At 51.2% G+C, this 21,643-nt stretch overlaps 2 protein-coding genes across 2 annotated transcripts; one reads left to right on the plus strand and one right to left on the minus strand.

Moving 5' to 3' along the window:
- The first annotated feature begins 8,044 nt into the window (after window positions 1–8,044).
- Window positions 8,045–9,208, plus strand: LOC112889864 (auxin-responsive protein SAUR71-like). The gene has a single exon (XM_025956646.1). It carries the CDS (start codon window positions 8,288–8,290, stop codon window positions 8,681–8,683), a length of 396 nt encoding a protein of 131 aa, XP_025812431.1. The 5' UTR covers window positions 8,045–8,287; the 3' UTR covers window positions 8,684–9,208.
- Window positions 9,209–11,914: 2,706 nt separating this feature from the next.
- On the minus strand, window positions 11,915–20,598 carry LOC112889630 (probable potassium transporter 13). Its single transcript, XM_025956360.1, has 9 exons — window positions 20,283–20,598; window positions 19,198–19,429; window positions 18,506–18,748; window positions 18,219–18,269; window positions 17,815–18,075; window positions 17,661–17,713; window positions 17,421–17,535; window positions 13,467–13,721; window positions 11,915–13,310 (listed from the first exon to the last, which is right to left on the minus strand). Exons 1-9 carry the CDS (start codon window positions 20,349–20,351, stop codon window positions 12,265–12,267), a joined length of 2,325 nt encoding a protein of 774 aa, XP_025812145.1. The 5' UTR covers window positions 20,352–20,598; the 3' UTR covers window positions 11,915–12,264.
- Window positions 20,599–21,643: the final 1,045 nt, after the last annotated feature.

Here is a 21,643-nt window from a genome sequence, read left to right on the forward strand (position 1 = left end):
TCTCGTGAATTAGCACTCATCTATGCCAAAAAAATTTAGGCAAATTTTGTTTAATACTCTAAACCATAATATTATTTTTGATGTGATAGAATTAAAGTTTAACCTCTGGAACCGAATGGGGCCTAAATCTGACCGGTTGCCCGCAGCTCGTAGGTATGTGCAAGTTGACGCCCGCCCGTGCAGTCGCCTCGTGACAGCAACGGCCAGACCATTTCGGTCTCCGTGGAAGGAGGAGGAGAAGCAGCTGAAACCCCGTGACGAATGATCTAGCGACTGCGACGATCGATGGGCTACTGATTTGACTTAGGTAGATTTTTTTTTTGCGAAGAACATTTCACATTCATATATGATCGAACAGATCTTAATAATTTGGCCGTGTTGATCGATCGATTCGCGCAAGACCTGGTTTTAATTCCCTAGGGGGGATGCTCCTTCACGAAATGGAAAGTAACTTTTTTTCTTTTGGCCGCGTGTGGTTGTCTGGATCGTGTGATCATTACGAACGGCTGGTATTAAAGGGGTATTTGGATGTGCTAAAATAGGGGGTGCTCAAGTTTAGGTCTAGATGTACTAATGCTAAATATGAACTAATGGGAGCTAATCAAGAGCCAATGAGCTCTAACAACTAATTAGCCATCATCTGTGTAATTATAACAGCAATTATTCTATATTTAGTCCGTAAATAAGTGAGCTAAATTTAGCATCTTTGACCAAGCATCCTCTAAGCATGTCTTCGCTTGACACCTGCGCGTGATGCTGCTTAGATCACTCGTCGTCCCGTGCTGCTGGACGGGAACACCGGCCGGAGCTCGCGTGGTGTGCGGGTTGGCGTGATCGCGAATCATTGCGCGCGTCCTGCGTAAGTTGCGTGGAGTGCCCGGGGATTTGTACGTCCATTCCTTCCACCCGAATTTTCGAGACCAAACCCATGGCGCCTCCTCAGTCATCACCCACCTGCTCGAGTTGGCAGTTTTCGTCGACGACGCGAGGCGCCGCGCGCATGGCGTCAGGTGATCCGGACCTCGGAAAATCTGCGCGCTGCGTGTCACGGGAGAACGCACCGGTAAACTGCTAGGGACAATCTAGCCTACCGTATGTTGGAATAATGGGCTTGGCCCATTCATTCTATTGCAATTAAAAGAATTTAAAGCCTACTATTAATGCTAGGGAATCAATGCTTAATTCCGTACCGGGAATTGAGGAGGATCTCAACCGACTTAAAAGGTGGACTTCGTGTACACCGCTTGAGAAGCCGGTAAGAGGAGGACGGTGAACCACACGCGCGCGCGCGCTCGCTCGCCTCGCCGTGGCCGTGGCGAGGCGAGGCGCGGCCGGCCGGTGCGGTGCGCGAACGTTTTTGCAGTAAAGAGCATTAAAACAGAGTGTTAATGTCGATACTAATGACCAGACATTGAAGGCTCTTTACGACGTCCAGGTTCGTTGAACCTGAGGCACATTAACTGCCATTCGTGACGTCCAGGTTCGTTGAATCTGAGGCACATTAAGGCACATTAACTGCCGCTCATCAAAGCCATTCGTGACGTCCAGGTTCGTTGAACCTGAGGCATCTCGAGCCTATATAAGCCAGCACCCTCTCCTCCCATCCTCACTCATCTCAAGCATTCTCAAGGTACTCCTCTTCAGGAGACCTCTCCCTTCTCCCTCAGCTGATTTCTGCCTTCCCCACCGCTAGCACTGCGCGCACAGGTCTAGCGAGAGCAGGGCCTCCGGAACCTCTGCTCGCTGAAGGTCCTGCACGGGACGCGGGCAATTAGGTTTTTGGGGAGCGTCTTGACGCGACTGCTCGCTCCCTGAACGACTCCTTCGTCTACTTCCCGGCGCAACCGCTCGTGCGAAAAACTACTTCGTCTACTTCCCGGCGTAACCGCTCGTGCGAACGACTACTTCGTCTACTTCCCGGCGTAACCGTTCGTGGGACTGCACTGCGAACACCTTCCTGCATCGACTTAGTTCGGCTACTTCAAGCAAGGCCAGTCGAATAGCATGTCTATTCCAGCTGGTAACGGCGCAACCGGTGCCCCCGGCACTGGTCCCGTCTTGGGGTACATACTAAACCTATTCTGGTTTAATTATTTGTTCATGCTTATTAGTGAGAATAACATGAACACATGCACATATCTCTTAAACACATTATCACTCATTTATGTCATGAAATTGCTAGTAATATTTGGAATTAAAATATACCGAAAATTGCCTAGATTTCTAACACCGTAGACTAGTACGTACCCGCGTGCACGGACTCGCCAGTCGCCACCGTCCAGAGCAGATCCTCAGAATCGACTGCTGGTGCGTGATGACCTCCCGTTTGCTCGCTGGGATGACTCGCCTGAAATGACCTCTCTCGGTACTCGGTCAGGACGTCAACATGCTCGAAACATCGCGGAACTCGCTGTTCATGACTTGACTTGTCACCTTTGGAAATCGTGCAAATGGCAGTACTCTTGCTGGATCTGAAAGTCAAAATGGCGGTAGCGCGACCGCAGTATGCAGGACACACGCCGTCGGTCGTGTACAATTCAGAAACCAGATCGTGTGCCTGTGTACATGATATATGATGCTACATAACGGCTTGACGATTGTTCACGAATCATGAGAGGCATCACGTTCTTGGTTAAGCAAAGGAAAGAAGAAAAAAAACAAAGAAAGGAGCAGAAAGAGCACGCAGCTTCCAGATGACGGTGGGGAGTCCCAGCCGGAAACCCCAAAACCGGCGGACCAACCAAACCGGCCACCATGACGCCACACGACGGCCACCACGACCGCTCAATCACGGAGGCAAACGGAACGGGAACGGAATCGGGCAGCGACGGCCCGTGATTCCGGACCGTACGGCGACGGGGCCCCACCACCGCACCGGTGCGACAGTTTTTTTTTTGGCCCGGCACCGGTCGCCCGTACAGCGCCGGGGGTGGTGGTACTTTTGCGTTGCGATCCCCTCCATCTGACGGACGCAATTGTTTAAGAGCCATGTGACAGGTCAGGCCCAGCCATGGATCAATGGATGGCCCCCATGTGATGTGAGAGAGCGGCGTGGCGGGCACGCGCACCTGCTCCGTACGCTCTCCCAGGAGTATATTCCCCGGTGGCCGCCGGGGCGTACGCGGCGCGTAACCGCCAGGGCGGGCGAGCGAGCTGGCTACGCGCGGGCGGGTCGGCAACTTGCCTGTATATATTCTCTGGAACTGGAACTGGAATGGAATGGCTTTCGTGTTCATTCATATTCGAATGGAAAAATTAATAATTCGCCCGTACCTGCATTGTTTGTTTGGTCAAGACGGCGTGTATACTAGGGGCTGATTTGATTGTTTTCGGATTAACATACTCCGCGCAAAACGAGTTGCGAAATTTAAGGATGAGACGCGTCTAGCGTATTTTACGCGTATAATATATATATATAGACACACACATGCGTGCAGAAGAATATGCTAATTTAAGCAAGAAAGTAGCTGGAACGGTGCATAGAAAAATAGGCACACATCAACCTAAAAACAAAGAGGAAGGGGCAGCATAGCATGTGGGAACAACACGCAATTCTCAACTGTTTTGCCCAGCAAACGTGATGACCAAGTCGTAGCATGCATGCCCCTGTTTCCGTCGCAGATAAATGAATGCATAATATAGTAATAAAGACAGCGCAATTATCTCTCTTCATTTTCCCTTCCGTCCTCTTATCCGCGCATGAGAATTTGAAGTCCAACGATCGAAATCTAAAATGCTGCTAAAACCACCGCTCGCCGGCGTCGGAACCTTGCTGCGTTGCATTGCGTGCCATCGGCCCTCCGGTGTGCCGCCGTCAAACCCCAAAAATCTCGATCCACGGCGGACGCACAGCACAGCACAGCGCGGATGCACACGCACGCATCGATCAGCCCGTGCCCATCCAAGCTGCACGCAGGAAACCGAGCATGCAGGAGAGATTTGTTCAAGCCAGACGAGGGCGGCGAACGAAACGCTTGCGTGCCGTGCCGGTGCCGGTGCCGGTCCCCGCCGGCGCGCGCGCGCTCGCGCGCTGCCTGCTCCGCCCCGTCGCCGGCCGCTGCCGCCTCCCTCCAAAGCGGAACGGTGATAATGTGTCGCCACGAGCGGTGATCATGCAACACCCCGCGAGCCCCGAGGCCTATCGAGCGGCAGGCCGGCAGCTCAATGCCTCAATCGAGTACGCACGCACCGCGCCCATGTACGGACGTGCGCCGGCCATCGGTGCATGCAAGCCTCTACTCGAGTTTTCGTCCCACCGTGGCCCGGCCGCCCGCCTCGGGCCAGAACTGCTTTCGCGTGAACGGGCCGCCGTGACGGTACAAAAAGTCCTCCGTGCCAGCTCGGAGCGTGGTTTGAACACTCGAGGCGCGGTGGTGGGGCCGGGGAGCCGGAGCTCGGTGGTGGGGCGCACCCCACATGGCCGCGCTCGGAGCCTCGGACAGCTGGACGGACGCGGTTAATCCATCCCCACATGCACTCGTGCCGGGTGCGCCCTTTCCCCCCGGCTTTGCCTTTGCTGTAGCCGGTAGCAGGAGGAGGAGCAGCAGCAGCGCACGACGCGCACTCTGACAAGGTGGCGCGTGCATCAGTGCATGGGCGGGGCCTTTTCCGGGTGAAGCCGGCGATGTGGAAAGGCCTGCGCGAGAGGAGGGGATCCGGGTCGCGTCAGTGCACGGTCGGCGGCGACACCGGTTGCCTTTCCAACGTGCAGAGAGCTGACACAGCCGGATCCGGCTGCTCGCAAAGCCGTATCGTATTCGTAGCGGTGCGAATACTCCGTACGAGTACGTACTCGTACTAGTAGTAGCGGAGCAGTAGGGGTACTCCGTACGTACTAGTATGCACTCGTAGGAGTATGTCCCGTTGGTCGAGTCGTCGACGAGTACTCGTAGGACTAGGAGCAATTGGCCTGTGCTGCACGGTGTCGAGAGGGAACCGGACGCTGGTAATAGGGGCCGCCTAGCCTAGCCTACTAGCCTAGTGTGTGGCGACCGTGTACGACTTTGCACAGCAGGACCAAGACGGCCTGCGCCGTATCCGAGTGCCCCGACGGAAAATCTTGGACGCATCAAAAACCAAGCCCCATGGCGCGCCTCGGGGCTCGCGCCGTTGCCAAATTGCCAGTCGCGGCCGAGGATTCACATGGACACTTGCCCTGCCCGCGCCTGGGCCTGGGCGCTGGCTCGTGCTCGCTGCTGCACACCGCACTTGTCCGGACCGGACCGGACCCAGAGGCGACGGCACACCACGTGCAGTGGTGCCATCATGCGGCGGCCTGGATCCCGCGATCCTTCTCGGGCCCGTGAACCCCCTCCCCTTCTTTCGGGTCAAGTCAAGCTACTACCGCTAGCATTCACCCATCGCAGTAGCTACCTCATGTCTTTTCTCTCCCCGCATTTGCTCGGTCCTGCTCGCCGGCCGACACTCGGCGCTCGCCGCGACCGGCGTGACTTCACGGCGAGCGGTGACCGGAGTCCGCGGCGAGTCCGGCCGAGAAACGGACGGCGCGGTTGAAGAAGGTGAAGATGCACGCTAGATGCATGTGGTGGTGTCCGCCTTCCGGTGGGCGTGGAGCGACGGGCGGGAAAGGCGCGGGTGGCCGGGTGGGGGCACCTGCCAGGCAGCCACCGTCCTCGCCCCGTCTAGTCTAGAGCTAAAAAATAGTTGCCGCGACCTGACCTGGCGACCTGGGGACAAAAGAGTCGGGTGGGACGTAGGAGTGGGTGCAATTATTTTGCACGCGCATCGGTGGAGCACTGGAGCTGCCTCGTCGTGCTTGCATGGCCTGATGGCCAGGGCAGGCCAGGGCCACCCTCACCCTAGGCTTGTTGCCGTCCGGCAGCTGTACGGACACGGGGCACGGCGCGCACGCAGCCAAAAAGGTGGTGGCTTGTCACAATACAGTTTTGTCTATCCTGTTGTTGCTAATCCGTAGAGTAAGCGACGGAAGACCAAGATAAAATATCCCGGGGGTTGGTTGTTAGTTTTTTTTTGAAAGAGGTTGTTGATCGAGTTGAAGGGCACTCCTACATCACTAGAAACTCTGAGTTACGTTAGGCGCGGTCAACAACCTACAGCTTGTGGTAGAGCTCACACTGTTGAGGCACGTACGCTCTCATCGTCATGGCCATGGCCATGGCTACCCACACTGTTGCAGAGGAATCAGATGCTTGCTAGCTACTCCTACACAGGTTATGCGCTCGTGCTGTCGTGCAGGTGCAGGAGCAGCTAGCGCCAGAGTTTGCACCGTGACTCCTGTACACCCTCTCCACCGCTCGATGATCGACCTGTGCTTCGCGCGCGGCATGCCATGTGCTGCATGCATGGATCGCGCTCGCTCCATTTGATCCTCGCCCGGCCTGTGGACACATGCTGGGAAACGAGGGGGGCCATGGCCATGGCTCGGCTAGCCATGGCGTGTCGGCTCCGCCCGTCCAGTCCCCCACTGCACGCACAGCCTAGCTTCGTCGAGAATTAGTTGATGAACCGTACGCACGGTCCAACGTGCAACTTTTCTCAGCATGTACACATGCAGTAGGTGCCGTCCATTTACCACCCGACGACGTGGGTGGGCTTCAGTTCAGTCGCGCTAGTCGTCGTCACGTCCGGCTGTCCAACTCCTATTACTGGCACTAATTTTGACGAAGAGTATTCGGTTACCATAAATCGCAAAACTGTCCTTGAATCTTGTACGGCGTGCGTGCTGAACAGTTGACGCGACATGAGCTCCCCGAAAGGCGGCGTCAAGGGCATGCCACGACCTACGTACCGGCTGGCCAACTCCCCTACGCGGCTACGCCCTCGCGCGCACCCGCCCTACGCCCCAACGGTTAGGCAGCCGCCCCTGCCCGCTGCGATCCCATGGCTCGGTGTCGCGTGACACCGTACCGTCTCCGTGCTCCACCCCTGCCAGACAGTGCATGCGTTGCCTTGGTGCGTTTCTGGTGGCCACGCCCTCGCCGCATCACGTCGGCTATGGGCATCGATTCTGTACTGTGCCTAGCTCCGTGCGTGGCGTGTTGGCTGTTGGATTATCCACACGGGAACAATTCGCATGCTGTTAGCATGTGGCAATAATCTCACTTTTTTTTTGCTATTTCTATCTATATAATAAAGTTCCGAATTTTGGGCGGTGAACAAAAAAAGGTGTATGCTAGAACATGCCTATAAATTCTTTATGTTTATTTCGCCAAAAAAAATCTGTATCCTCCGTCGAAAAAAAGGCCGGGCGTACTGTGCCATAATCAAACCAATGATCATGTCAAACGCTGCCATAAAAAAAACCACCGCGGGACGTACTGTGCGTACGGACATGCACTGCCTTCCTGAGAAAAAAAAAGACAGACAAGGAGCTCAGCGATCCGGTCCCACTGGCATCCTCTCTCCCCTCCTTGTGCCAGGTCAGTGCGCGAGTCCGCGACAGCGACGCCCCGCACTGCAACCCAACCCGCTCGCCGCGGACGGACGGAACCGTACGAGAGCGGCTACGGACGCGGCCGGCCGAGACGGGCGCGGTCGCGCACGCGGGCAGGCGGGCCCCAGCGCGCGCACCACCCCACCCCGCCGGGTCTCCGATCGGTCGGGGTCCGGCCGGGAGCCAAACCGGGCGCCCATTAAGGTCGGGCCGGGCCCACCACGCCAGCTTTCCGCTACGATGCCCGTCCGTGTACCTGCCGGGTACTCCAGCAGTACCCGCACCCGTACCTCCCAGCTCCCTCCCGCAGTGAATTCTTCCTGCTCGGCTTGCTACGGTTGCACGCAGTTTCACTGTGCCTGTCGACAAAACTGTTTGACCAAATGTTGAACAATTTTTTATTTGAACTCTTTTCAGTTTATGTTTGGAACAAAATTGTTTTCTAAGTGAGTTTTGAGCAAGAATTTGGCAATATTTGGTCTGAATAAAAACTTTCCCAGAAGGAAAGATATGTTTTGGGGGAGAATCAGGTGTCCCCAGAGCTTGGAAATTTTTTAGTGGAGTATCAAGTGGTCCCAAAACTAGCCTACCCTGAGGAAGAATTTCCAAAGGCGAAATGAGGGGGGAAAAAATCAGAGAAAGACCTTTGCAGGCTCCTCCATAACTCCGGTCTGGCCGTCCCCTCCCCCGCCGTTTATAAATGGAGCGGAGCAGCCACATGGCCACCCCAGTACAAACGCATTGCTCGCTGTGCTCTGCTGTGCTGTGTCCTCTCATCTCTGCTCCCACCCCCCCAAGCGCTCCGCACCAGGCAACACCCGCCGCCGCCGCCGCCGCCGGGCCTCTTCAGCACCCTCCGTTCCGTTCCGCAGCATGAAGCGCCTGCTCCGGAGGCTCTCCCGCGTGGCCGCGGCCGACGCCTGCGCCGCCGCCGCGTACCAGCCGCTCCGCGCGGCGCCCAAGGCCGCCGCCGCTCCGGCGTCCGGCGCGCGGCTCCTGGGCGGCGGCGCGCGCGTGCCGGAGGGCCACGTGCCGGTCTGCGTCGGCGAGGAGGGCGGGCCCGTCGAGCGCTACGCCGTGCGCGCCGAGCTCCTGGGCCGGCCCGCCTTCGCCGCGCTCCTCCGCCGCGCCGCGCAGGAGTACGGGTACGGCCACCCCGGCGCGCTCCGCATCCCCTGCGCCGTCGCCGACTTCCACGACCTCCTCCTCCAGCTCGCCTACCCCTCCGCCGACCACGCCGACGACGAGGCGGCGGTCTGCTACTACTAGGCGCCGCCGCATCGGCGGCATCCCTACACCGCCGGCGCCCTCCCCGTCCCGCCCTTGCCGTCCGGGGGACAAAAATCGCGGAGGGTGTAATTGAGATTTGCCCCCACGGTAAAACGGTGGCGCCGCCGGGGACCGCAGCGCCAAGCGCTGCCCGTGTTCTTACCGATTTGCCCCTGCGTGGGAGGCCTGTACATACGGAGGATGGGGGTACAACGGGGATTTCGCCCGCCTTTTCTCCTGCAGCTGGACAGTTTTAGTACCTGCTGTCTGGTAGGAATTAGGGGAAATTTTCCTTCTTTTTTTTCTCCAGCTTCTTCCTCCCGTGTTCTTGGGTGCTCGTCTAGATCTAGCTGTGGCAGCGTGGCTTCTAGCTCTAGTGGTGGTTGTAATGGAGTGGTAGTGGCCTAGTGGAAGCACCTGCCTTGTTGTTTTTCCTAGGGGTTTTGAGATCTTAACAATACAATGTATGCCGCAAGGCTGCTGATCTCGTGACTGAGACCGAGGAAGTTCAAGTGCAAATTGCCAGAAATTTTCTTGCCATGTTCCAAGATCTGGAGAAGTTGCATTGTTATTGTACGTGCTGCGCTTTCCCCAAATTCTCTTTGGAAATCCTCTGGTGCTGCATTCTCCATGTCGCCCAAGATCGCAGCCATGGTGATTGCTGAAATAACCAGTCCTCAGTTAGTGTGCTTTGTCCGTCTGGGAGGCGTAGGATCTCGAGTACTGTTGGTGTTCGATCTATCTCGCGAAGAACCGGATGCTGGCGAACGGTGGCGCTGAGCTGGGGCCTGGGGGAAGCAGAGGCCGTGCCGGCACTGGAATGGCATCTGCCAGCAGCGAGCACCGGCCGGCCGTGCACGCGGCCATGCGGAGCAATGGCGCCGGTGGCCGCGAGCAATCGGCCGTCAGCGTCAGGTTTGTGAGTTGTGACGCTCTCGCATGTCACGAGCGAGCACCAGCCTGACCGGATGGAAGTAGTCGACTTTTTTTTTTTTGTGAAGAAACTTGAAGTAGTCGACTAGCCGAGCCAACTCATCTGATCACCCCTCCCAGAATTCAGAGTCGCGTTCGGGAAAATAGCTTCGCTCGTGCGAGAATGTCCAGAATTTCCAGGCATGCGTGTCGCTTGGTAAATCGACGAACGCTTTCGATCGTAAACGTGGATGTTCTACCGGAACATGGCGAGAGCGACGAGTTGACAATTTCACCTACGCTCCGGCTGAGCGGTAGGTACTGACAACGAAAACCTGGAAACTGAAAACGAGCTAGGATGAATTCCACAGTAATTGGTGATGTCCGTACCCAAGTTGTTTGGTGGAACTTTCAGAGATTGGTGAATGTTCTTCTGAAGGAGAGATTGATGGATGAATCTCAGCAGTGATAGGTGGCCTATTCTGAAAATAGCACTCGTTTTTTTGCTCCCTGCCGAATTTCGCTATCAAATCTTTATCCTTTGCTCCATTAGCTACGCAAAGGGAAGGAAAATGATTTAATAAAGCCAGGAATTGACCCCCCTGAAATCTCCATTTGAGGATACAACGCCGCCAGCACGGAGGAGGGGTTTGTGGCCGGGACACTTGGTCAAACGACGGGAGCAGCGCCATGTGCTGAAATCTCGCCCAGTGCGGCGCCGCACTGTGGCCGAGCTCACGGAGGCGCCGGGCCTTGTTCGGGCAAGATTCAGAGGAGCACAAGTTAAGTGATCAGAGCAACTAATTCTGGCATCACCACATGCTGTACGTGGAGTCGTTCTGTCTGAACTCTGAACGCCGGGTAGATACGACGTTCAGAGAGACCAAGCGCGTACTCGTCGTACATGCATGTGCTGGGGTCTAATCTGCACAACTGAAATCCCCGCGACGGTGATCTGGGTACTAGATCTCGCGTTCAGGGTTTGAACGCGTGTGAAAGCAGCGCGCGCCGCCAGGGTATCGCACCGGAAAACCGAAATGGTTGCAGAACTTTTTTAATAGTTTGTTCTGCTATACTGGACCCAAAACATGCGTGTTGGGGGGGGGGGGGGGGCAGAAATTCTTTGCGATCTGCTAAGCTGCACATGCCCTGGCTGATAACACTTCAGCCCGCGGGGAGTCAACCGGCTTCAATGCGTCGTCACATGCTGACAGGCATCTCCAACCCACTTCGAGAGCTCGATCATCCCGGAAATCCAGCACAAGCAAAATGTGCGCGCCGTGATGATGCAGATGTCGCGAACACCACACGAAGAGCTGAAAAGCGCAGCGGAATTTAAGTCTCATTTGGTTTTGGTACGGAGTGGGAGCTGCTTGCTGTTGCTGGCCGTGGCCGAGGCGAAGGCGATGGCCGATAAGGACCTGCCCGTGCCTGCGCCCGCGGCGTCGCGCGCTCTGGAATTCTGGCGCCGCGCATGTGCAGGGAACGGAGGCCACATCGCGGCACGCGTGTCGGGCTGCCCAAGCGACGGGGCGAGCCCCGGGCCGGCGAGCGACAGGCCCCGGCGCGGGCGGCCGGGGGGGGGGGGGGGGGACGCCATGCCGCGTGCTGCCCCGCGGCGACGCCGGCGTCCGATGCGCTGCGGATCCTGCCCCGGCCGCGCGGCACGTTGCAGCCGGTGGCACCACATGGCGATGTACATGTCGACGCGCGGCGTCGCGTCGCGTCCGTGTCGTCGGCCTGGAGGGGGGCGGGTAGTGCTGCGCTACCGTGCCCGGCTGCTACCGGGAACTGGCGCGCGAGGGTACGTCGAGGACGACGGCGTCGCGTGGTGCGCGACAGGGTGACGCGGCGGGCACTGTTGGTGATAGCCTTCGCCTGATGCGGTGAGATTTTTGGGGGTAGGATAGGGTGGGAGCAGAAATGGGGAGGAAAGTAGTAGTGAACAGTGGCGTTATCTGATGCAGCAGCAGCGCCGTTTGGAGGCAAATGCAGCTCGATCTTTTTTGGTAGTACTGGATGCAGTGAGTTTTGGAGGCAGAAAGATGACGAACACCTGACAAAGAGGAGGGCACGCCATGAGAGGAGTTCGGAGTTTCGGGCTGTCCTGGGCTTTTTGGGCCCCTAATAAGGACTGAGACCAGGCAAAAATGGACAGCCCATTCGAGCACGTAGCAGAACATTAATGCGGCCCAAATGGCGGGTAGGGCGTTCTTCTTTCCAGCCCAAAAGCAAATGAGCAATCAAACTCGAAACCACCTTCCACTAAAAAAAAAAAAAAACTCGAAACCACCATGCTCTGTTTCTGAATGTGCCAATTTTCTTGAATCCATCATCAAACAAAAGACACATCATATGAATTTTCACATGAAACGTCTCAATTCGCGGGTGAATTCGAAAACCTCTGACGCCTTCCAAAAAGAGCCTTAAATTTCTGGAGTTACACTACATCCATCCTACTAAAAAACACGAAGTTGCTTGTTATTTCATTCCATTTCGATCGGTGGCTCCTGTTGTCCGGCTGCCAGTTCGGTTCTTCATCTTCTCCTTCTTCTTCCATATACGCTACTACTCTGCAGCTATGGCAGGTTACAGCAGCTAGTCTGCAGCTACGGTTTCAGGCGCAGCTATCTAGCGCTCAGCGGCGAGGTCGCCGAGGCGTCAGTCAGTTACACCCTGTACGTCATGCCCACCTCGATGAGGGAGGTGTGCGGGACGCCGAGCTCCGCGGCGGGCCTCCGCGAGTTGCGCCGGAGGAAGCCGTACACGACGTTGACGGCGAACTTCTTCACCGCGGGGGACGACTCGTGGGCCTGCACGCAGGTGTGGCCGATCATGTACGACACGCCGGACTCCCGCTCCTCCAGCAGCGTCTTCACCTCGCTGCTCTTCATCTCCTCCCCCTCCTCCCCCACGCCGGCCCCGGCCCACGGCTCCTCGAACCGGACCCTCCTGCTGACGATGCCGGGGTCGATCTCGCAGGCGGACGAGCTGCTGCACGACGCCGTCGGCGCCGCGGCGTCCACGTCCACCAGCTGCTGCTGGGCGCGCGGCGACGCGGGGATCACCGACAGCTCGCCGGAGTCGGCCGGCTCAGACGCCTCCTCCTGCATCTCGAGGAACTCCACCACCTTCATCAGCAGCTGGTTCTCGAAGTTGAAGTGGTCCCACCGCCCTTCCTTGTAGCCGTACCGGACCACGCAGCGGAACAGCTGGTTCGCCGGCGGGCCGACCCGCCCCACCAGGAACCGCTGGTCCGGGGAGACCTTGGGGACCGTCAGCGTCTGGATCGAGACGAAGATGAGCACCCGGTGGAACGCCGGGAAGTTGGTGACGAAGTGCGCGAACATCGGGGGCACGCCGTTGACGGCGCTGGAGTACACGAAGCCGACGCCCGGGACGCGCACGAGGCCGATGCCGGAGCTCAGACTGAGGAACCGGTCGAGGCAGACCTTGTTCTGCAGCTCGTACTCTTTCTTCTTCTTCGTGCCGTAGTGCCACGTCGACATGGCCAGCAGCGTGATCAGCGACAGCAGCAGAGGGAGCCAGCCGCCATGGGGGACCTTGGCGAGGCACGCCGACAGGTACATGAGCTCGATGGATCCGAAGCCGACGGTGAAGAGCGCTGCCAATAGAACATTCCGATTCCACACTGTGGTGATGACGAGGAACATCAGGCATGTCGTTGCAAACATCACCAGGATCACAGCAAGCCCTGCAAGAAATGAGACATGGATCCATCAGTTCAAGCTACGCAGAAAATTGCCTCAACTAAGCAGCAACGAACCATAATCTTCCTAGAAGCAACGTGAAATCATATTGCTAAAGATTGTAAGCTACTGTATTTCAAATTATTCAAGAAAATTCATACCATAGGCATTTCCAATCATTTCGGTGTCGCGGAACCCGACCGTGATGGCCAGGCACAAGAACATGAGAACCCAGTTCACCTCCGGTATGTAGATCTGGCCGTGGACTTGGCTTGATGTGTGCACGACCTTAATCCGCGGGAAGCACCCCAAAGCCCTGCACTGGCTTATGATAGAAAACGTAGCAGAGATGATGGCTTGGCTCCCAACAACTGTGGCTAGTGTTGCGATGACGAGAACAGGCCAAAACACTGTGTCTGAAAAAAAGGGGAAGGGACACAATGAGATGCAGGAAAATTAAGGTACTTTTAGCTACATGAAGAAATTAATCGGTGATCATCCTGTGCATAGTAGAACCAGGCACACTGTAAATCAAAGTAAATGGCTAGGAGTAGCAAAATGAGGGACTTGAAACTCACATTCAAATTATGAGAAAGAAAGGCATGTCCTAATACATTGAAACAATGGACCTTCCTACCTGAACTTAACAGTTTACATCCCCCAACCCTCTGAATAGCTAACCTTGTTATGCGTTGTTTTCCCTTCTAAATGCTCTATTTTTGCTGTAAGTATATGAACACATTTTCTTGACATCTTCCAAGAAATGTTCGTATCTAATAAAGGAATAGGCACAACCTTTGATGGCATGTATGGTAAGTAGGTTCCAAGAAATGTCATGCTATGGATCTTGGAGGGAAAAGTGATTAGGCAGCATAAGCATACACTTATCTCACTACTTGATGCTAGCACTTTGATATACCTTAGAATTTATCATCAGATGTCTTGCTCTAACTGTAGAGATACAAAGATAAGTTTTTTTAATAAAACAAGTGAGAAGATTCCCCACTTGAATTTTCATTCAAAGTCCCACAAAAGAAGAATTGGAGGCTATTTAAGGAAAATGTTGTCAAATAAAAACCATTTACACAATAAAGCCCATATATATTCATGCAAGAAGCTACCAATTAGTGGATTCATGATTTTTGAACGGGAGAGGTTCTCTTCATGTTGTAGCCTTTACCGGTATTCAGTCAAATGTAAGGTGGAAAGTATATATTATGGTATTTGAAGGGAGAGCTTCTTTTCATGTAGTAGACTTTGACCAAATCACAACAATATCACAAATAGCGGAAGAAGAGGTCTCGTAGTTATGTTTGCGTCCGATCTTGCATTAGATGCCTGGCCAAAAGCACGATATTTGACAAGTCCAACCGAGTACTATATATCGTTCAAGGTGGAGTTGTAGGCATCTCCACAATCAAGTAATCATATATGGCAATATACGAGAGATTACCATGAATTCTGGGTGAGTAGTCATTGGCATCACCTAAATACAGTTGAGTAAGATAGCTAAGGTGGTGCTTGGATGAAGTCGATCCTCTTGAGTAACATGAGATAGTAACAAGCACCACGTAAATACTCGGTACGAATACCTTGACAAACCATGGCGTCTTGCTTGGTGGGGTTGGTAACCAAGAGAAGGTTGGCTTGCAACTCTAAACACCAAAGATAGTAGTAACGCGATAGATCATCATTGATGTTGAAATAAAGCTATTCATAGATAGGGAAGGGGAAGTGTGCACCTCTAAGGCAAACAATATGTGTGTGCGAGCACGCGGACGCCCGCATGTGTGTGTTAGGGGGCGGGTGGGGGTGGGGTATAGAACGTAATGCACCATTGATCTAATTTTTTTAAAAGGTCTTACTCCTCACACAATATGCCACCAATCAACTAAATTAGATTTTCTATCATCCTCTTTCTTGTTTAGACTTCGAGAGGATGACGGAGAATTCTCACCTAAACCAATATCATTAATCCAGGTGGAACCGACACCGAGTATAGAGAAAGTTACAAATGTGCATCCCGGCATACCGAGGAGAAATTACATGGTATTGGATATATAAGAGAATAAAACTTTCCAGATACATAGAGTTTCTACTATTTTGTTGATAGACGCACATCGTCCGAGAACATCACTGGTCTAGTTGTCAAAGACTAAGTTTCTTGCATTGTGAACAATCCACACTCTTGAAGCCAAAATCATGACGATGTCAAGTCAAACACTATAGGTGAAGGAAGCCTCCAAAGGTAGGAAGAGGAGTGACACAAGGCATGCCTTGAATGTGTCAAAGGCAGGGCAAAAGAGGATTCGAGGTTTTTGGAAACTATGAACATCTCAGATAGGTCGACTCATCTAGCTTCATGATGGTCTTGCACAAAAGGTTATCCCAAGTGTTCAAGCAATTATTTCAGAGGAGCTCGGTAAAGGACTTGATCTCTGGCAGCGCATGTGTAGATAAAATTTAGGAGACAATTGGTTCTCCATCAAAGTATCTAAAATACCAACATAGGTAGATAGGTAGGTATTTGTAGTACTAAACCTCTTATATGAGCCCTAGTCATTAGACAAGTCAGAGGGAGTGACACCCAGAGGAAAGCTACATTGGTGATCCAAGGATCAAGAGGGAGATCAAGGGATCAAAAATTGCAATGGAGACATTAAACCGAGTGGCGTGAGATATGAGGATCATCCCGCCACAAAGAGGTAGCACCATCCTAGTCAATCTAGAAAAGGAAGATTTTCCTTAGAGACTTTGGTGATGGGATAACGGTGTTTCTTGTGCATACTCATCTTCTATTTGCCTCCATGAAATCCATCATGAATGGTTTGTAGATTTAAGCATTAGAGATGTCATTTGCATATGACACCACCTGTCGATGCATGAATAGATCCTGTCATCATGGTAATCCTTTAACTCTACTCCAATACCTCTCAAGTGCTACCATTGCACTCCAAATACGCAATTTCTTGTTGACCACAATTATTGTGCATCTCCAATCCCAGCCACCATTTTTTATGTTTGTTGGCACCAAATGAGCCCGTCTCCAACCACAGATATGTTCCGCTAGCAACTCAACGACAAAGAATTGACATCCGCCTTCTACGACGAAGGTGCCACAAATCCAACATAATCAATTCGACATATGCAACTAAATGCTTTTAAGGGCATGGATGCATTTTTGCTCTTTTTATGAGGGTCATTTTGGTAAAACATAAGGCAATTGATGTTGTTTTTTTATACATTCTACACGCTAGTTTTTATTTTTCTTTTAAATGTTAAATATGTTTGAGCTTTTTAAAGGAAGTGATAATTTTGTTTTTTGGGCAGGAGGAAGTGATGGTTGGGACTTTTTGCCATCATATGATTAGATGGCTAACAAATTCAAATGGACTATAATTGGGCCCTGCAACACTGGATATGAGACCATAAAAAGCCCATTACACTTTATTACCGTCAGTGTATAAAATAAGGGCAGGGAGTGTGATCGACTTTCTTAGCTTGCCTCCACAAATTTAACCTATCACGCATAGCCACCCTATGGCCTATAGATCTTTCTGGATCCTATAGATACCCACGAGCGAGGGTCCACAGCCACCATTGCCATCTCCACTATCATTCTCCAAGCTGCTGTGACGACAACCTCGGGCTCCTCGGTAGCTGCCATCAGCCCACCCCCCCCCTTTGTAACCTGCTGTGTTAGTGTTTTCCTAAAGGTATTTTTCTCAATTTTTTGGTTTTGGGTGAAATTTTGTTTCTCCATTTTTCAGGCTTTCTGATTTGTGTAATCATAATCCATTCTGGTTGGTTGTTTAATATGCAGCATTAAATTTTCTTACCGTTATTTATCAATAAAATCTTATCAATAAATATCTGAACAAAGCATATCCCATTTTCACACTTTTTCCCTACATTTTTCAATTTACAGATATTATGATTATTATCATACTATTATCAAACACTATCTATGTGTAAAAAACAAAATATGTAAATATGTCATATCTCAACTGTTAACTGAAAATGTCAAAATAATATAATGCTATATTTTTTTTGGAAAGAAGTGGTATAAGAATCAGCGGAATTTCAATCTATCTAGCAAAACATTGCCACCTCACCTGGGAGAGCTTTGTAAAAGCTACTTTGGAGATCCTCCCTATGTTTAGATAGATAAGCAGCCTCACCCATGTAAGCCAGGACTAAGCATGGATACACAACTATTGTGAATCCAAGCTGCAATTACAAAGCAACAAAAAGGATTTGGTAAAGATGTTTGCCATCGTTTGGAAACTTATGCATCCAGCATGTAAAGCTATTCTATCATCATAAAAAGAGAAGATATGATATATTATATTTACCCTTAGTGAAAGCTTTGAGAAATGCCCAAGATCAGCAAACATTGCCTCAGCACCTGAAATTCTAGCAGCCTTAGAAAATGCCCAAGCACAGCTATAAGTTACAGCTAATTAAAGAAAGTGCTTAGTGATACAGAATTAGATAGAAGATGTAAACCTGTGATGCAAAGAACAATTCCTCCAAGTGAGCTCCAGCCGTCCTTGCCGGCCTTCCTGAAGAAGTTGTATATGTAGTACGGGGACAGAGCACGGATGACACTGGGGTTCCACTTGAAAATGTTGTATGTGCCGATACCACCAATGCAACCGAGCCAAGCAAGCAAAATTGGAGCAAATAGGAACCCAACACGATGTGTTCCGCAGTGTTGCAGTGCGAAAAGGCCAACTAAAACGAAACAGGCAAAAAGCACAGTGTAATCTGTACACAACACAAAAAGGAGTCCATCATTTGTGTTTAGTCGTGGAAATTGCCAAAGATTAACGAGTAACCTGAAAAATGTCAACTAGTTTGTGTTTCTAACAAAAGTAATCCATATGAGCAATGAACAAGCAGCCTCTTACTTTCATGTAGTTCTGGAAACTTAATTCTGAGGCCAGAAACTGCTGATAGAACTGCAGAAAAAGGATACCGTCTGTCAGTTGCAGGAATATTTGTTGGCTTAGGTTACTAAACTTTTCCCTAGAAAAGAGGCGCAGGCTGACCATTAGGTAAACTACACACTGAAAATACGTGGAGTATATAGTACATTGAAGGGATTCTCATGACTTGAACTCAAGAAATTAAGGTACTTTACCTGAAAATACGTGGCAAACCACTTCAATGAACTCAAGAAATTAAGGTACCTTACCTGACATTGTTGGGGTGAAGACACCGTCACCAATAACCATACTAGTACCCATCAGAACGAATAGCAGCAGCACAACGCGAAGCGAGTAATGCTTCTCGAAAAAACATTTTATGCCCAAACTGCTCTTTAGCTCCTCACGAGGTTCCTTCTGGTTGTATGCCGACAAAGATCCCTCGTGTATGCTGTTCAGGAGCCCCATCCTGGAGCGTCTGCACATTAACGAGTACAATGCAAATGTCCCACCTGCAGATATAGCACATTTCCACAAATTCAGAAAGGGCCTGTTTAGATCAGGACGCATAAACGCAAAAAAGTTTTTTGCAAAAGAATCTTGTCAATTTGAAGTACTAAATGAAGTCTATTTACAAAACTTTTTGCACAGATGGGTTGTAAATCGCGAGACGAATCTAATGATGCTAATTAATCCATGATTAAGCAATAATTAGCGGATGGTTACTGTAGCATCACTGTTGCAAAACATGGATTAAGTAGGCTCATTAGATTCGTCTCGCGATTTACAGCCCATCCATGCAAAAAGTTTTGTAAATAGACTTCATTTAGTACTTCAATAAGATTTCTTTAAAAATTTTGCGTTTACCCGTTTTTCGCTGGGAACTAAACAGGCCCAAAGTTAGCAATGTTTAATCGAAACGATGATCTGACAGACAAAAATGTGCTGAAAACAAGAGCACCTTCTCCATTGTCATCTGCTCCAAGAACAAGGATGATGTATTTGAGGAGAGGTATGAGAGTGAGGCTCCAGAAGACGAGAGACAGCACACCAAGGATCTCCTCGTCCTCCTCATGCAGACGCAGCTTGCCAGAAAAGGTGTTCTTGTACACATAGACAGGTGAAATGCAGAGGTCGCCATACACGACCCCGAAGCTCTGGTATGCCAGTAAAAGCGTCGCTTTCTGAAGTCCCTGCAGGAACACGAGCAGTGTAAGTTTGTAGTTTTTTTTACCATCCGTAACATTGAACAAATGTTAATCTAGTAACATAAAACAGTAAATGCAGTTTTATATTTTTTTTGACAAACTACTTACAGATATAGGTAGTAAGCAGATAGCATTCAAAGCAGCATAGCAATACAAACTAAGTTGAAAAAGAAAAAGAAGAGGATCAGATAGACCAAAAGGAGGAAATGACAAATCTATGTGCACCGTAAGCGATTACATACATATACTTCCAAGGAATATACGACTGCAAAAATGGGTTGATCGAAAATATTAAACAAGGGGCTGTTGACATTTGCCGCCTAAATGCCTAATCTATGTGCTCCTGCTCATGGACTGCGGATGATTTTAGAGATAAACATGCATTACAGTTTGCTGCAAAGCCAACGCAGAATCCAAGGCTAAGGAAATTACTACAAGGAGCCTAATCGCCCCCTAGATTCGGAACGAGAATAAGCGCGCGCCATTCTGAAAACTTAGCTAGCAACCTTTGTTCATCATCTCGTATTAATTCTTGGACCAGGAAAACACAGCATCTGCAACTTAAACTCGACAATTACCCGGTAAGTCGTGGCTCAGAATTCCACAGTGGGAGCAGACGTTCAGCAGAGACTAAGTTCACTCCTTTCTAAAAAGAAAACCGCATAAAAAAAAACCAAACTGAACGCACCAAGAACCGTCAGTTGCATTGCAGAATCAGCCCCTAAAATAGTTACGCAGACCAAAGCCCACTCCTTTCTCTCCAAGACTTCGGACACAAGCCACACGCAGAGAGGCTCGAATAACCGAAAAGGAGAAATCGCATGCAACTGAAACTTACCCATGATGATGAGCTCGTCGTCCTCCTCCCCATGGGCTGCACCGCCGGCAGGCCGCCCTCCACATCCATCTCCCCGAGCCCGGCGGTACTCCGCTGGAACAGGACGGCGGAATGGCTCGATCGATCGTCCCTCGCTCAATTCCGGCGTGGACTGCTGCCGGGAGTTTTGCCGCGCCCACGCAACCACTGCGGCGATGGAGGAAGAGTGGGAGAGGAGAGGCCAGTGCGGGGAGGGAGAGGGGCTGTGAGGAAGGAGCGAAGCAGTTAAGGCGGAGGGAAAACGTGGTGGCTTCACGAAAAGAGAGAGAGGCCTTCAAATGGTTAGGCCCCTCGCTCGTTCCGGCCTCTCTTGCTATCTCTGTATATCTGTTCAGACACACATGCCCAGCACAGGTTTGTGTGTATGCCCAGTGGGACCCACCGTGGCTAACCAACCGTGGTTATTGTTTTGGTGAAAATTGGGGAACTAACCGCTCTTCTTTTGCTGTCACCGTAGCTAGCTAACACCTGCTTTCCTTGTCTTCCTTAATGAATTGGAAAAGATTTGGATACTCCATCTCTTTGGATTTCGTATCCAGTTCAGATCATCGAGCAAGAATGCTGCTGCCATCGTGGCTAGCGAGCTGACTTCGCTGATTTATTCTCTCAAATCTCAGTCCTATGCTAGTATTTTATTTCCTCAGCCCATTTGATATTATTGTCATTTTATTTCCATTCCTACTTGTTTAAGACTTTTAGTCGATGATGACTTACCGTTACACTGCCGGCGATATTATCACTGACACTTGTAAAGCAGAGCTGCTATACATGCAACGTAACTGCTTCATCCGGCCCATTACTACGGTTGAGGTAGGTAGATTTTGCCGTCCAAGATTTCTTCAAGTCCAAGCATCTCAGATGATTGTTTTTGGACGGAATCTCATATGAGTTTTGATGTGCCATTGCACAATTAATATAGTAGGACTTGCTTAATTAGAGGCTCAGGAGGTGATGAGGTCAGTAAAATTTCGCCATGCCGAGACGGCACATCCTTTGCAGTTTGCACCAACAGATCTCACAGAGTAATGTGTACACGTGTCAAAACGTTTATGTTTTCTCCGTATCTGAAAACATTATCATTCTAGAATCTTCTCATCAGGCTATAATACACCTGATGCAGCTGAAATTGTGATGTGGAAGTTTGGGCTTATATATGCAGACACATTTATAACTGGACAAATCTGTATTGATTTATGGCCCCTTTCATATTATTTGGTCGTTTATTGTTGATACATTGTTGTGGATCATGGAACAATTGCGCATATTAGGCCCACGAAATATTTTGCAAGTAGTATTTTGCTTTTTGGAGTGCGTCTTACGCC

The sequence above is a fragment of the Panicum hallii genome, chromosome 4, assembly GCF_002211085.1.
Source record: "Panicum hallii strain FIL2 chromosome 4, PHallii_v3.1, whole genome shotgun sequence".
Classification (NCBI taxonomy): Eukaryota; Viridiplantae; Streptophyta; class Magnoliopsida; order Poales; family Poaceae; genus Panicum; species Panicum hallii.

Coding starts and splice junctions, on each gene's coding strand:
- LOC112889864 (XM_025956646.1), top strand. CDS start 8,288: ATGAAGCGCCTGCTCCGGAGGCTCTCCCGCGTGGCCGCGGCCGACGCC.
- LOC112889630 (XM_025956360.1), bottom strand. CDS start 20,351: ATGGATGTGGAGGGCGGCCTGCCGGCGGTGCAGCCCATGGGGAGGAGG. Junction 18,270..18,505: donor CTTCACCCCAACAATGTCAG/GTAAGGTACCTT, acceptor CTTTTTCTGCAG/TTCTATCAGCAGTTTCTGGC. Junction 17,714..17,814: donor AATTGTTCTTTGCATCACAG/GTTTACATCTTC, acceptor CTAGAATTTCAG/GTGCTGAGGCAATGTTTGCT.